Here is a 14,444-nt window from a genome sequence, read left to right as displayed (position 1 = left end):
ATGACTTTGGTTGTTACAATTTATAAGTTACTATATTAGTAAATGTTATAGTGGAATTGAATGGCAAACAGTTTGTGCCGCCAAATTGGAATATGCCTGTTACAGCCTAATGGGATATGGTATTATCATATATCTGTTTGATATAAGTTGCTATTGTTTTATTCTAAAGTGACTTCTTATACAATATACTTCTGCCACCTTTTCTGAATGTAGTAGGCCTATAAATGTTCTCACCACCATGATCAATCGAGACGTTCCAAGGACATGTATGCTAAAGGCATACATATAAATACACGTTAGGAAGCTCGCCTCGAAAGTCTCGCTTCCTAGCAATACTCCCAACCCACAAGTTACCAACAGGTTTGTCAGTTTTCCCTCAGACTGATATTTTAAGTCTAGATTTATCATTGTCGCCATCCCTTGTCGGTTTCCCTCAGACAGCACGGGGCCAGTGGGCCAAAAAGTGCCCTCCATTTAGGGTGACAGGAAGTGACCTTCCTATCAAGACTTGAGCTAAAACTTTATTAATTTACCATAAAATATTGATATAGTTGGGTCCCGAAAGTGCTTACTTGCAAGAGATTCCAGGGAATTCGTTCCCAGGCCACATGCTGCCCGTGCCTTACACAGTAGGAATGGAACTGAAAATTAGAACTAATATGCACAATCCAGTCCATCATACAACTTAGAAAGCATACTATTGCTCCCACTTATCAAATTGAGGCAGCAGCTGCCCCCTGGCATCTCTACCTCTGTTCGTTCATGCATTATTATATTTGCGATCCGAATTTCAGTTCAACAGCATTTAAACAATTTGGCACTAAAATCAAAGATATTTTACCGACGGGTTGATCTTTTGTCTTTGGTTAATATAATATTTTCAACCTTTGTTCCAAAACCGACTAGTTTGGACAGTACCACTTCAGCATGGGTAAAATCTTGTCTTGTTTGTAAGATATATGACCGTCTGGTTTAGTGCAAGACTCGACGTGCGTAACCCAGCCTAACAGTATAAAGGTGTAATACTACCTATGAGCCCTGACCTTGGTCGCCTTACGTAATTTTTTCCAAGATTCTAGAGAGAAACTTTGACTTTCCAAAGATATTCCACGAAGGTGAATTATCTTTCGACTACTTAATCGAGTCAAATTCGAAGCTATGGGTCGTTTGAAAGTAATAACAGCCTAACCAAGTTAATTACTTTGGCCGAATTACGGTCTCGTAAATGCACAAGTTCAAATAGGCCTAGGCCTAGGCCTACACCAACTATAGACTAGGGTTATAGACTTGGGCCTTTAGGGTTAAAATTCACGGAAACGTAATTTAAGTAAATAACTGTTCGCCTGGCAGTAGGCATGGCTGTTGTGCTAGGTCCAACGTCAGGCTCATTTTAAGTGTTTGCGAATAGAACCTCAGCAAATGTACCCTAGGCCCATATGCCTAACGTACAGAAAAATCTTAAATTTAGCCAAGTACCATGGCATAGGAATTAGGATAGGCTAGGCAAATGTTTGTAAGTCATCTGACGGCAAATTATGTTTGAAAGGTCGACCTGCCATGGTAAATGTACGTTAGGCCTTAACAGTTATAAAGTAATTCCATTCATCCTTTCCCATGTAACAATGAGCTGAAGGGAAGGAAATATCTTCAGTTTCCTATGGCTTCATTACTCTTCCTACAGACTAGAGCCACTTCACTACTCTACCTTAGACTGAGTAAGACTTTCATTGCTTTAACAAGCCATTTACATATCCAAAATTTACTATTTAACAGGAATGACTCATGGTTGTGGAACACAGCTTGTCTACTCATGATGCCTAGGTTCAGAGCCTTTGACTTTTTAGATGAAGTAAGTTGGCCTAGGCTATATCCAAATCATGCTTTTTTAACTTACATGGTCAGTTCATTTGGAAATGTTTAACAATAAGATAAAAAACTACTGTAACCCTTTCTACTTTCCACAGAAGATTAAATGATTGTCATCTTCACATATGAAGTGTCAGGTTGCTACAAAGTACATTGATAAAACAAACCACCTTCACTCCATAAGTCACCTGATCACCAACTCAACAGTATAACAGAGATATACTAGAGCAGTGGTTCTCAAACTCTTTTTAGACGACTATCTTAAACTGTCCCCCTACCCGCTCCCCTCAACCTACCATTCATAGTCGGCCGCTCAAGCGAGCAATCAGACTGTCCAAAGATATGCATATAGGAATTAAAAAATAGCCTACATTCCCTACAAGATGATGAATTTTCTCTCAACAATAGTCTTTCTTCGTTCCCAGATCCCCTGGATACCTTATGGTGCCCTAAATCGGTGAAGTGTTTTGTTGTAATCATCAAGGACCCACAACTCCCCTTCTCCCCGTGCACCCTGTAGTGCCCCCCTGAGACTTCCCAATGCTCCCAGGGGGGGCAGGGACCACATTGAGAACCACTGTTCTAGCGGGTCTCAATTCTCAACTAGAATGATTATAAAACTGATGAATTAATCATTGTGTGTATTTATGTTGCTTCATGAAGCTTGAAGATTGTTTTTTGATAGATTATTAAAATTAATAAGGCAATGCCACTTACATTAGCATTCTCCTAGACTGATCATTAAGTATATATGTTAAGGAGCATCCCATACAAAAGTTTGAGAGTTAAACCTTAAAATGAAAATAAAGCCACCTGTACACATACAAAATTATCCCTTACACTGGGTTATGATATTTATCAGAGTTATACATATTGTCATTTTTTAACTATTGCAACATAGTACCAATTATAAATTTATGTATCCAAACTGTCAGCAAAAAGAGTAATTTTTTACTTTATATGACTTTAAATTTAGGTACAGAGACATAGACAAGTGTTCCTCAGTTGTTACCTTGTTGCCATACCATTTCACCTTGAAACTCTGGACCAATATGCTCATAATGGTGTTTTCACAAATAACGCCTTCAGAAAGCCTTGGCTGTACCCCCCAGATGGTGAGTGACTTTGCTTTACATATATTGTATTCATCAAGTGTAGATGGTCAAGACGTATGATATCTGTCATTCGTTATATTTTTCTGAAAGTTTATTAAAAATTACTTTTAAGTGAATCAGCTCTCCTTCTTTATTGTGTTCCCATTATTAGTCTGCGTGCAATGTTACCTGATATCACAGACCTGAGTAGTTTTGCTTCAAATCCATAAGTTTTAAACTTGAGCTAAAAATTAAGTTAGGAGACAACTTACATTTTAACCTGCCAATTTATGAGAAATGTTCAAACTTTCTGATGAGTGAATCAAATGGTAAAGTTCTGTAATAAATAAAACCAAAGGAATATTTCTACTAGATGTAAGAGAAACAGTCCAAGAATCATCTCCTGCAATTTGAAGTTTGGATAACAGTTGAGTATATATGCTGTGAGTATATTGTTCACAGCCCATGACAGAGAAGGGAATAAAAGTGGTATGTAGTATTTTGCAGTAAAATTTTTCAATTGCTATACCATTCATTGTTACCCCTTGATTTTATTCTGTGTAGATGGTTTGCAATATATAGTACCTTTTTTGTGTTATATTTACAGCTATTGTAACTGTATCAATAAAACGCACTTTGTTTAGTCAAAGTATATTGTCCATTGTTTTTAAAGTCATTGTTAATTGAATCTGTACGTGTAATTGATCTCTCTTCAGACAAAGATGGATTCAGTCCTTCATATGGAGATTCACTCTATGAGTCAGAAAATGATGACATGTCATATCTCAGTTGTGGGTAAGATATTTTGTTGTAGTTATAAATAGAGTCAACTGCCACCCTTTCCCCCCCCCCCCCCACTCCCAATCCTCCTTGTAATGTGTTACAATGGCTGATATGGCATTCATTCATGGTTGATGTATGATAGTCGTTCTTGTTTTGCATTCTTTTACCTTTACAGTCTTGCCAGTCATAAGTTTTTTATTAACTATATCCCATCTTTTATGACCTCTCCTGAAATGCTCTGGATGGATATTTATTGTTATATATTCAAACTTTAATGTGTTAACACAATACAGCTAGGTAGGGTTGTTATACAGAATTGGTTTGAATTGCATTGTGAACGTTATACGTAGTGGAAGCAGGATGACCACAATGAAAGTACTTCTGACTCTCTTGGTACCTCCTTGAGACAATTTACTTAATACCCAAAATGACCTATTCATTGCTTTCATAACATAAATACAATTTCCTAATTTCACCATGTCATTTATCCTAGAAAATGCTATGAAAATATTTACTCTTACCCCTGCCTCCCCCCCCCCCTCCCTCCAAAAATAATTGCAATTATCCTACGCACAGTGCAGTTATAGTGATGACAAGAACAGCATCTAGCCAGGTGATATGCATTGTAGAGGCTCGATTAGGTACATCTTCTATGGCAACATTGTAAACTGAGGAGTGCTGATGATGTTTTTGGACTATTAATGCAGCAATCTAGCAACATATATTTGTATGTTCAGTCAGTTAATGTAATTGAAATCACAAGTTCAATCAATAGCTAATTAGCACCCTTTTTTCTCAGCAGTATCAAAGGAGAAAATATTTACTCTTGCACCCCCTCCCCCCCCCCCAAGAAAATAAATAATTGCAATTATCCTAGGCACAGTGCAGTTATAGTGATGTCAAGAACAACATCGAACCAGGTGATATGCATTGTAGAGGCTGGATTAGGTACATCTTCTATGGCAACATTGTAAACTGAGGAGTGCTGATGATGTTTTTGGACTATTAATGCAGCAATCTAGCAACATATATTTGTATGTTCAGTCAGTTAATGTAATTGAAATCACAAGTTCAATCAATAGCTAATTAGCACCCTTTTTTCTCAGCAGTATCAAAGGAGAAAATATTTACTCTTGCACCCCCTCCCCCCCCCCAAGAAAATAAATAATTGCAATTATCCTAGGCACAGTGCAGTTATAGTGATGTCAAGAACAACATCGAACCAGGTGATATGCATTGTAGAGGCTGGATTAGGAACATCTTCCATGGGAAAATTGTAAACTGAGGAGTGCTGATGTTGTTTTTGGACTATTAATACAGCAATCAAGCAACATATTTGTATGTTCAGTAAGTTAATGTAATTGAAATTACAAGTACGATCATTAGCTAATAAGCACATTTTTTTTCTTTCTCAGCAGTGTCAAGTTGGAGGTGGAGACATTCAAGCAAGAAGATGAGATTGTTTACATTCCTAGTTCTAATCCTAGTTCACCAGCCGTAACCAGTCAGGAATGTCTAGACCTTCAACAAGCTCACGTATCCGTCTCGTCTGATGCAGGAGTAGACGATGCAGAGGATGAAGAAACTATGGAGATACAAGCAGCTCTCTCTAAAGCTACATCACAAGTTTTAGGTACTGTATCATGGTTTACTAGAATTGTATCCTATCAAAGGTTGGTGTTTGCACTCATTAACAGTACACAGGTCATTGTACTGTTCTACTGTACGGCAGGGCTTTGGCCAGTAATGAGTTTGGGGAGTGTATTTTGGGACCTTTCTGTTGTTTGCAGTGCTTGTGATCTAAGAGATGTGGATTCTCCCGACCTTGTACCCTTTGGCAAAATTTGCTTTGACTGGAAGTATATAATGTATTGCCTTCTCCAATGCATTAAGACAGTATGTAAAGGCTATGTTAGCATGAATGTTCAAGCAAACATGATGGATTTATACTTATTTAAGATTAAAATTTGAAGGCATTTGGATGTTCTAAATGGTATACAAATTATTTTCATTGAGAGAGTTGATATGCGAAATGTTTTTTGTTTTTGTTTTTTTAAACAAACAAATCCACCTTCATGCACTTTAGTACATGGTGAATTCTACATTATTTTCACAAAGTATGTCATTTTTGATAGTTACTTTTTAAATAACTGTGTGAATATTATATATCTCATTAAAATTTTGTTTGTTCTAATGTGAAATTCCCACACCCCCCACCCCTCCCATCAATCAGCTGCAGCGAGGTGTTTAGAAATAGCCCAACAAATGCTCACTCCAGATATAGGCCCTTCTGAATATGTACCTGAGGAGAGTATTGTGAGCTTCCAGAGACAAATAATATTTCATAGCTAGTTAATTAATTAATTAATAGTTAATTAATAATTCTCATTTTTCTTTAGGAACTGAGTTTTTCCTAGAGTTACCAGAGCCTACCACTTCCACCTTTAACGATGTCCCCACTCGACAAATTGTGCAGCTCTGTTTACATCTCAAGAAGAAACAGGTTCAAGATCCTTTTGTAAATTCAGCTGGAAAACCAAATTGTTCATCTTGCTTCTTCAGGTAGACTACAAATATATTTAACTGAAACACCATGACAATTAGATATAAAAACACCAGGTCTACATAGCCTTGAACATCATCACTCTTTGTTGACAGAACATAAAATTAGAATATATATATTTATATGTATCCACACTTTATTTTCACTTAATTTACTTGATATCTTAAGAGCTGGGAGGGAAGGGGGCAAACCCACACCTCTTTCACCCTCCCCTTTGATGCAAGTTATTGCCATCCTATTGCTATTTAAATTGATTGCGTTTCTGTACATTTACCATAGATAGATAATGTAAGGTTATTGCCTTCATTATCATGACAAAGACAATAAATTAATTCTATTTCATTTTCATCAGAAAAGACAGTGTGTTCTCCCTGGGATCAGAAGAAACAGTGAAAGGAGGGGAGGTTGACCACAATACAGATGAGATCACCCTGACTGAGAAAGATTTTATTCCAAAGAAGGTATTGTGTATTTCTTTACACAGCAGTCAAAACAATCTCTGGTAAAGCTGTAACCGCCACATCTAAACTGCAGTTGCAAGTAGCATAGGATATTTGGGTTCCTTCACAGTATGATACATTCTCACCTCCTCCTCCCCCTCCCCCCCCCCCCCCACACACACACACACACTCTTGTATACCAAATGAGACAGGAAAAGGAAAAAGTCAGTTCATATGAGTTTCTCTTCAAATAACGATTGGTCACACAATTACCCATAACATACTTTTTCTGCAATTTTTTAAGTAAAATAATGTTATTACTATAACATATGTATTCTTTACTATAACATATGTATTCTTGTACCACAGTTATCTGTGAGGTTGGCTAAACCAGTATTGTAGTCATGATGGTATTTTTTTTCCATTACATTTTCATTGTTTATTAAACTAGGTATCGTCCATTCTGTCAACCAAAAATTGGAGGAGTTAAACTATTTAAATTTACAAAAAGTAAACTTATTATGTTGTTGGAAGGGACGATACATTTTGGACAATACTAATTTCACTGGCAATAGACAAGTATAGCTGATTGATTTAACTAAGCTTACCTGCCCCAGAAATGGCATGGGAACTGTGAAAGTTTATTACTAAGAAGCTCAAGATGTCAGGTTTATTAAAAAGTCACAATCGCACCCATAACATACTTTCTCTGCAATTTTGTAAGTAAAATAATGTTAACACTATAACATACATGTATTTTTTGTACCACAGTTATTAAAAGCTTTGTTTTCATATTCATTGTTAAATTGTATCACCCAAAGTCGATTTTTCTATTTAAAGATAAATGACAGATATTTCTTGGAGGCCACTGGAGAAGAATTTACCCCAGAGAGGTTTAATGATCTCACAGAGGCCATCTTGAAAGATTCTAGCATTGAGGTCTTCAAAGAGAACACAGAATTTGACATACAAGAAGGTAATTAAATTGTTGTAATTGATCAGTGTTGAAGTCTCAACTTGTAGTAAAGTTATCTGTACAAGGTGGAATAATCAACTTCGTGGTTTATATTATTCATATATTCAGACCAACAGTATGAACAAGGTATTCACTGAGGATGCTGCATCTACTGTAGTAAAGTTGAAAGGAACATAAAAATTTTAGAATTCTAAGAACTCATTGGTCCTTCACCGAACCCCTATTCTAAATGGAAACTACAAAAATGTGGTACAATTTAGGGCAGATAGGTGACTTTGCAAGGCTACATTTACCTCTCTTCATGAATAACCACCTCTCCTCCATCAACAGCATCTGACTTAGCTATTATATGCTGCAATAATATTTTATATTATATTTATATCATGATATAAGGCAACCTTATATATTAGCCAATTTATTTTGAGTCAGTTTGTGCACATGTGTAAATAAAATGTTGAAAGAGTATGTAGGCAGTGGCTGATCCAATAAAAAAATACACTTACCAACTTCTTTAAGTTCTATGTACGTAATTAGAAGCAGTTAACATGATGGAAAAAATTAATGACAACATTCTAGATTTGTTAAAAGTCACATAACTTGCTATGTTTCAGTTTGCAAGTCCCTCCTAGTTAGAAAACAATCTTGATTGATCAAAGGAAGACAAACACTCATTTAGAACTTATCACAAATTTCCTTGAGATTTATTGATTTATACTATAACGGCTACCATTAAATTCCACTCTGTTGCCCCTCATTTATAATAACTTGCCTATATATTTATTTGATAACCAAACCTTCAGTTATTCCTTTCAGACGTGAGCTTTATATAAAGTTTCCAAAGTTTCTACTTTAGTTGAACCTGTTTACATATTTCCTTTTCTCATGGATGGGGAGTGGGTTGTTTTGCTAACTTCCTTTTTTCTTAATTGTTCTGGAAGTGATCTACTTGTCTAGCATATAAGGGCTTTTTAGATCACTTCTATTCAATTGTACACGTCATGTTCTTACTATACTGTGTTCGTTATGTAATATGTGGGGGAAACAAGGAAAATAAACTGAAGTGACTTTACCATCCACAGCTGCAATGCCATACAAACTGTGTACCTGCTTTGATCTTCCATAGTTGTTAATGTATTTCTTGCGTACTGTTGATATGACATAAACATAACTCTGTAATACAAGAATTTCAACAACAAAAATGGGGTTTTACCAAATTTTGTACTTTACCATGAACTTTGACTTCCCCTGATGGATATCTCTTATTCATAATATTGTAGAATTCAAACCAAAAATGTGTACGGTATGTCGTTGCAATAATGAACTATACAGCTCTTTAGACTTAATTGGATTAACTATCTCTTTGTTAGAATTTGATCTTTTCAAGAAATATGGGGGCAAGGAAGTCATTAAAACAGGATGTGAGGACTTCTTGTCATTAGATGATGAATCAGAACATGAGCATTTCACATGGATACGTGCTGGCGGTAAGTGTAAGCTGCTGTCATTGGTGGCATAAGACAGCTGGAGGAGACAACACATTCATCTCACTTTCTTCCCTTTGTTTCATTTTTTTTTAAATTTTTTTACTTCCAGTATAAATATGTATATTTGTTGTTATGTACATTTGCAGAAAAGATTAGGTGTGTTCCCTTAAAAGTGGCTAACGAGTAGGTACAGGGTGTGAGAGAGGGCAGGGGGGGGGGGTGCAGCTTCTGTATTTATCCTAGTCAAGTACATTAGAAAACCTATTTGAAGTTCTGTCTGTTTTTCCTTTTTTGTAGAAAATGTCACCAATTTATCTCTTCCTGTATATTCTACATTAAAGGCATTGAAGACTCGCCCCAAATCGCATGCCGCCCTCTGAAAAAGTTACCTTTCTGTTGCTTGCAAGTGAAGTTTTCTTCTTGTCGCTACAAAATGCAGACAGTAATGAAACGTTATACCTTGTTATCTTTTATCTGGACCTGAGATCAGGGAGTTCCATAACAACTCCCTGCTAAGATGTCCATCGCTGTATCGTTTGTATACTGTGCTGTGGGTATTGACCGTAGCTGCATGTACTGACTGTACACTAGTGTCTAATTACCGATGGTAGCAAGCTGTGTGTATTTTCTGGGATTGATGGTGGTAGGTCAGATTCTCGGCTTCAGACGTTTCTTTTTTCCAGTCTTCACTCCCCTTAAACAAGTAGTAATGTAGTAAAAATATTGTAATGTTGGGTCTTTGGACTTTTCTTAGTATAAGATTGTTATCAGTTATTACAACATAGTATGTTCTCTTTGATGTTGTCATGGCAATACACTCTTCTCTTTCTTGCTCTTGGAGCAAAGTTGAACTTAATTCTACTTGTCTCTAATAATATTTTCCTCGTCAGCACCCAAAGAATTTCCAATGACTTACCTACAAGAAGTACCTCCAGCAATCACAATAGGTAGCACCCCACCACCACCCTTACCATCCCCTTTTAATGATCATACCGAGGATTATAAATTATTTGATGTCAGCTGGGAAGGAGGCAGGCAAGTTAACTTCAAAGTTATTTCTTATTTTTACCTTAATACATGAATATGTAAATTAAAAAATGACAGATATAACAGTAACGGAATATGTTTGAACAATGATTAATATGTTAATTTTTATATTTTAAATATAATATATTTTCATATTTTTAATATTATATATGATAAATTATAATTAAATATACAACCTGGTAGTGAATTTAACTAATACCTACATAACACATCACATGGAAAAATATCCAAGTGACAGTCTTGTATACATGATACTAACAGTTCATTTAATCTTGATGGCCCTTTGCCGTCATCTCGCCGCCAATTAACTTGTTGATGATGCACTGTAAACTCACCATTGGATTAATATAATGCATTTCATTACGCAATATTTTAAAGTTTTCTGCTATTGCTGATTTCAAACCTACACTTAAAAGGACTCATGTCAAGTATCAACTTTGACCTTAATTGGTCCTTAATTTGGACCTTAATTTGGACCTTAATTTGGAGTGTTAGCTCAGTGGTTAACGCCGGTGCCTTTCAATCATAAGGTCCCTGGTTCGAGTCACTCCCAGATTAATGTATGTCGTCCAGTTACAGAGTTGTTGACAATTAACAATTCATTATTATGGACGTTAAATATGAATGTAAGAGACTGACTTCGGTCAGCTTGCAGCTTTGATAAGCCTATGAGGCTTCTTCGCGAGTTCCTGCTTGCAGGAGGATCTAATATACATACAATTGTAGTCTAACTGATTCAGATGACAATGAAAATGTTGAGGACAAAAGAGAGAATAGCTAGGTTAACAAATCTCTGGAGTTTAACTTTTGTAGTCAAGATTCGTGGAAAGTCCTCAGTAAACTTAATCCCACCTGCCCCTTCTTTTTTTTTAACAACCTAAAGTCCACAGCAAATAATTCATCCATATTGCTGGATGCCCATGACCTCATGCATGGCTTGAGTTGTACCGGCATTATCCTGCAATAAATGCACAGTAGACAGTTGATTAACCCTCTAATTATTTTTTCCCTTCTAAGGAATGTTATCAGTCCAGCAACAATCTCCAACATTTCATTATGTCAGTGGAAAGATGAAAAGTACTTTGGTGCAGTCTCAGGCCTGATTGTTAAAGGTAAGCAAACAACTTGTTATTGCTTTTGTCCGTCTCCTATGCTCTATTTTGTTGAGGTCACCATCTACATATAGGAAGCACTAATGACAGTTATTCTGAATCTACTTGTATCACCGATATTATACTCTTACAATTTATGGACTCTTCGAAGTTACAATCTACTGGTAGTATTCATGCCATTTACATTCCAATAAGTTCTCTGCCATCACAAGTGGTGCCACCCATTTCCCAAAATGAAAATACCTTAATTAATTTATGGCGAGCTTCAATCACTTCTTGCATTAATATGAGTATATTTTCTCGTCATTGTACCGATGATTAATGATGAATCCAAAGGCAAAGTTGTTGTGTTCATTGGCTTTCGGTAAGCCTCTCACCCACCCCTTCCACCCAGACTACACTAAATGCTGCTGTTTCCTTCCTAACGTTTGGTTTTCTATCGAACAAAGAGCCAACCGTAGAATCAGCAGTAATAACAGCGCCAGAGACTACAGCCCAACTTCGAGAAGAATTGCTGAGTGACCTCAAAGTAACCACAGAGGACATTCCCAGTTCTACAGCCCCAGATTGCGATACATCCCTGGGTTCCATCAATCTGCTTACAGACCAAGGAAAGAAGTCTGTTAGGAAGACACTGGAGCAGAACCAACAGTTCTTGACCAACAAAATTATCAGCAGTAAAATTTATTGGGGAGATGATGATGTTACACAGATTGATTGGGGTAAGCCTATTAAACCTAACAAAATTGAGGAAAATTAAGTGAATTTGAATCCATTTTAGCTAAACTCTGAACAAATGTTCATCTTCCTGTAGATACTTTAGTAGCTGCTGCACATTGTTTCTTGATAATTAAACTTTCCATAATGTGTTATCCTTTCTTTCAAAATATGATTGGATTTATATTACACTAGTGGATACGAAATCAAGTCACAGGCAAGTCATTTTAAAACAAATTTGTTTGATTTCAGAAGATAAAGCTATTAACTTGGAAAATGAGAACTATTTACTTAATTATTCACATGAAGGATATTTTAAATTTTTTGGGTAATTTCTTTTATCATTTTCATTCTTAATAACTGTTCCTTGAATTGAAAACTTTATTTAAATGTCCTTTTATATACAGTACAACTTCTCCTCAGAGATTCCAGCAGTTTACAAATCTGTCAATTGCAAACATTAAGTCTTTAAGAGCCATTCAGTAACCACTTCAAGATGTAAGCTGACCTATAAAACATCTTGAAGGAATGGTTAATAAATAATCAAAGATACTGATCACCACATTCACACGATGACCACAAAGGAACAATTATTCACTTGAGTGAACAAACTTGATACTGTTCAGTTGACAGTAAGAGATACAAAGGTACTGGGGCGCTACAGTGTTTCTAGAGAGGGAGACATTATTATCCGTCCCAATATGTGTGTAATCTGTGCTGTTTGCATATCTCTGAGCCAAAGTACCACAATTGTACAAAAGTGCTCACATGCATGCAATCATGCTGGATGAGCTTGTATACAGATGCACTGCACTTTGGCCAAACACAAACAGTGCTTTAGAAAAACAGGTAAAGGGCTTCAAACGATTAGTTGGGTTTGACTGTAAACTATGAAGCTATGTTTCAAAATATCTTCTGACAAAGGAAATTGTGTATACTATTAGACATCAACTGATGGTACTGTTATGATTCAAAGTCAGATACTGTCCTCTGTTGATTATGCATGTCGCTGAAGGACCCTGATTGACAGCTTCGTTACCTTACTAAGTATGGGTATGACTGGGGTGTCCAAGATTCCTACTCAGTGAGTGGCTGACCACATATTGTTGGCAGCATGAATTATTGTGTTTTGCCCTTACAGGTGATGCTGATCCACCCCTAGAGAAGTTATCCCTCAATGATCTGTGTGATGCCAAGGTGAAGACAGAGCAAATAAACAGCGGGAAGCATACCAACAAAACTGCAGAAAAGTTCCAAAGTTTGTCATCAAAGATTGCAGGTATGTTGCAAAAATCCAGCGACATCAGGAAATGGTCCACAAATATTCCCACAGAAATAAAAACCACCAACAAAATAGAACAACCGGGCATCCAGAGTGAAGCTCAACACCCTCTGGGAATGTTAGGCAGGAAAGACGTGAATAAAAAAGAGAGTGGAACATCATTGACAAAGGGTCTGATTGGAAATGAAGCAACAGAAGGAGAGAAATTACAAGAGCATCATTGCGAGAGAAAACCAGAGAAACGAAGATCGTACTTTGGAGATCCTTTGAATGATTTTTTGTTCCTGAGTGGAGTCCCAGGGTACAGGGGTCATATCAAAGAAGAGAAGATTGTAAAAAAGAAGCATCAGGAGCCAAAGGAAGATGGAATATATTTGAAGATCGATGTAGATAATTGCCAGAAGCCTAATCCGCCCAAGGAAGCGAAAACAGAGAAAGGTTGGTGGATCAATGTTGTCAATATCATCTATCGTTATCATTTAGTTTACATTTTGGCAAAAAGAGATATGTTTGCTGGTGAAAATAAACAGTTGTTCAGTTAATGATAATGAATGTTTGCATTTAAGGCAAAAGTCCAAACTGTAGACATTTATTCTGAAGAGTGTATGTGCAGCTAAATAATTTTTTATCAAGAAGAAACATTTTAATAACAAAATGTAAACTGAAAACAAGGATGTTAATAGTTGTTTTGTTTCATCTACCTGACAGAAAACACCAGCTCTACTATCGAAATACGATCAAATGCCTTTGCTGTGGAGTAATTGAACATGTCTTTCCTTAGACATAGTATTCTTTTGTAATATAGGTTAAATTTTCCTATTCTTAGATTTGTGAATTCTACTACTGTAGTAGGGTAAATGTTTAGTAGATTGAGGCCATTCCCAAACAAACCCACTCCCCCCTCCCCCCTCCCAACCGCACCTACCCCAGAAAAGAAACCTGCCTTCCACATAAAGGAGATATCTGGTACTTTGCCATTGGAGGTTTAATTGAACCTTTTATTTTTCTTGTGTGGCCATCCTTAGGCTTGAATTGTGTATTCGTCTATGATAGATGAATACAGAAGGAAGAGTGTTGTAC

The 14,444-nt window shown here is 36.5% G+C and overlaps 1 protein-coding gene across 3 annotated transcripts in view; it reads left to right on the top strand.

The window, feature by feature from the left end:
• Positions 1 to 971: 971 nt before the first annotated feature.
• LOC139977113 (uncharacterized) overlaps positions 972 to 14,444 on the top strand; it is a 34,350-nt gene continuing 20,877 nt past the window's right edge. Inside the window, exons 1-13 of one of the 3 annotated variants that reach the window (XM_071986215.1) lie at positions 972 to 1,115; positions 1,774 to 1,849; positions 2,843 to 2,981; positions 3,677 to 3,755; positions 5,162 to 5,376; positions 6,143 to 6,305; positions 6,659 to 6,767; positions 7,587 to 7,722; positions 9,090 to 9,206; positions 10,097 to 10,241; positions 11,271 to 11,365; positions 11,815 to 12,087; positions 13,224 to 13,802. In XM_071986215.1, coding sequence (XP_071842316.1) covers positions 1,811 to 1,849; positions 2,843 to 2,981; positions 3,677 to 3,755; positions 5,162 to 5,376; positions 6,143 to 6,305; positions 6,659 to 6,767; positions 7,587 to 7,722; positions 9,090 to 9,206; positions 10,097 to 10,241; positions 11,271 to 11,365; positions 11,815 to 12,087; positions 13,224 to 13,802 — 2,089 coding nt within the window. In that variant the 5' untranslated portion in view covers positions 972 to 1,115; positions 1,774 to 1,810. Of the gene's footprint in view, positions 1,116 to 1,773; positions 1,850 to 2,842; positions 2,982 to 3,676; positions 3,756 to 5,158; positions 5,377 to 6,142; positions 6,306 to 6,658; positions 6,768 to 7,586; positions 7,723 to 9,089; positions 9,207 to 10,096; positions 10,242 to 11,270; positions 11,366 to 11,814; positions 12,088 to 13,223; positions 13,803 to 14,444 lie in introns of all 3 variants that reach the window. The other 2 variants (XM_071986206.1, XM_071986222.1) reach the window with 2 other exon arrangements.

This window comes from Apostichopus japonicus, chromosome 2 (assembly GCF_037975245.1).
Source record: "Apostichopus japonicus isolate 1M-3 chromosome 2, ASM3797524v1, whole genome shotgun sequence".
In the NCBI taxonomy this organism is placed as follows: Eukaryota; Metazoa; Echinodermata; class Holothuroidea; order Aspidochirotida; family Stichopodidae; genus Apostichopus; species Apostichopus japonicus.
The sequence above is the reverse complement of the archived record's forward strand: the minus strand, read 5'-3'. Positions and strand labels throughout refer to the sequence as shown.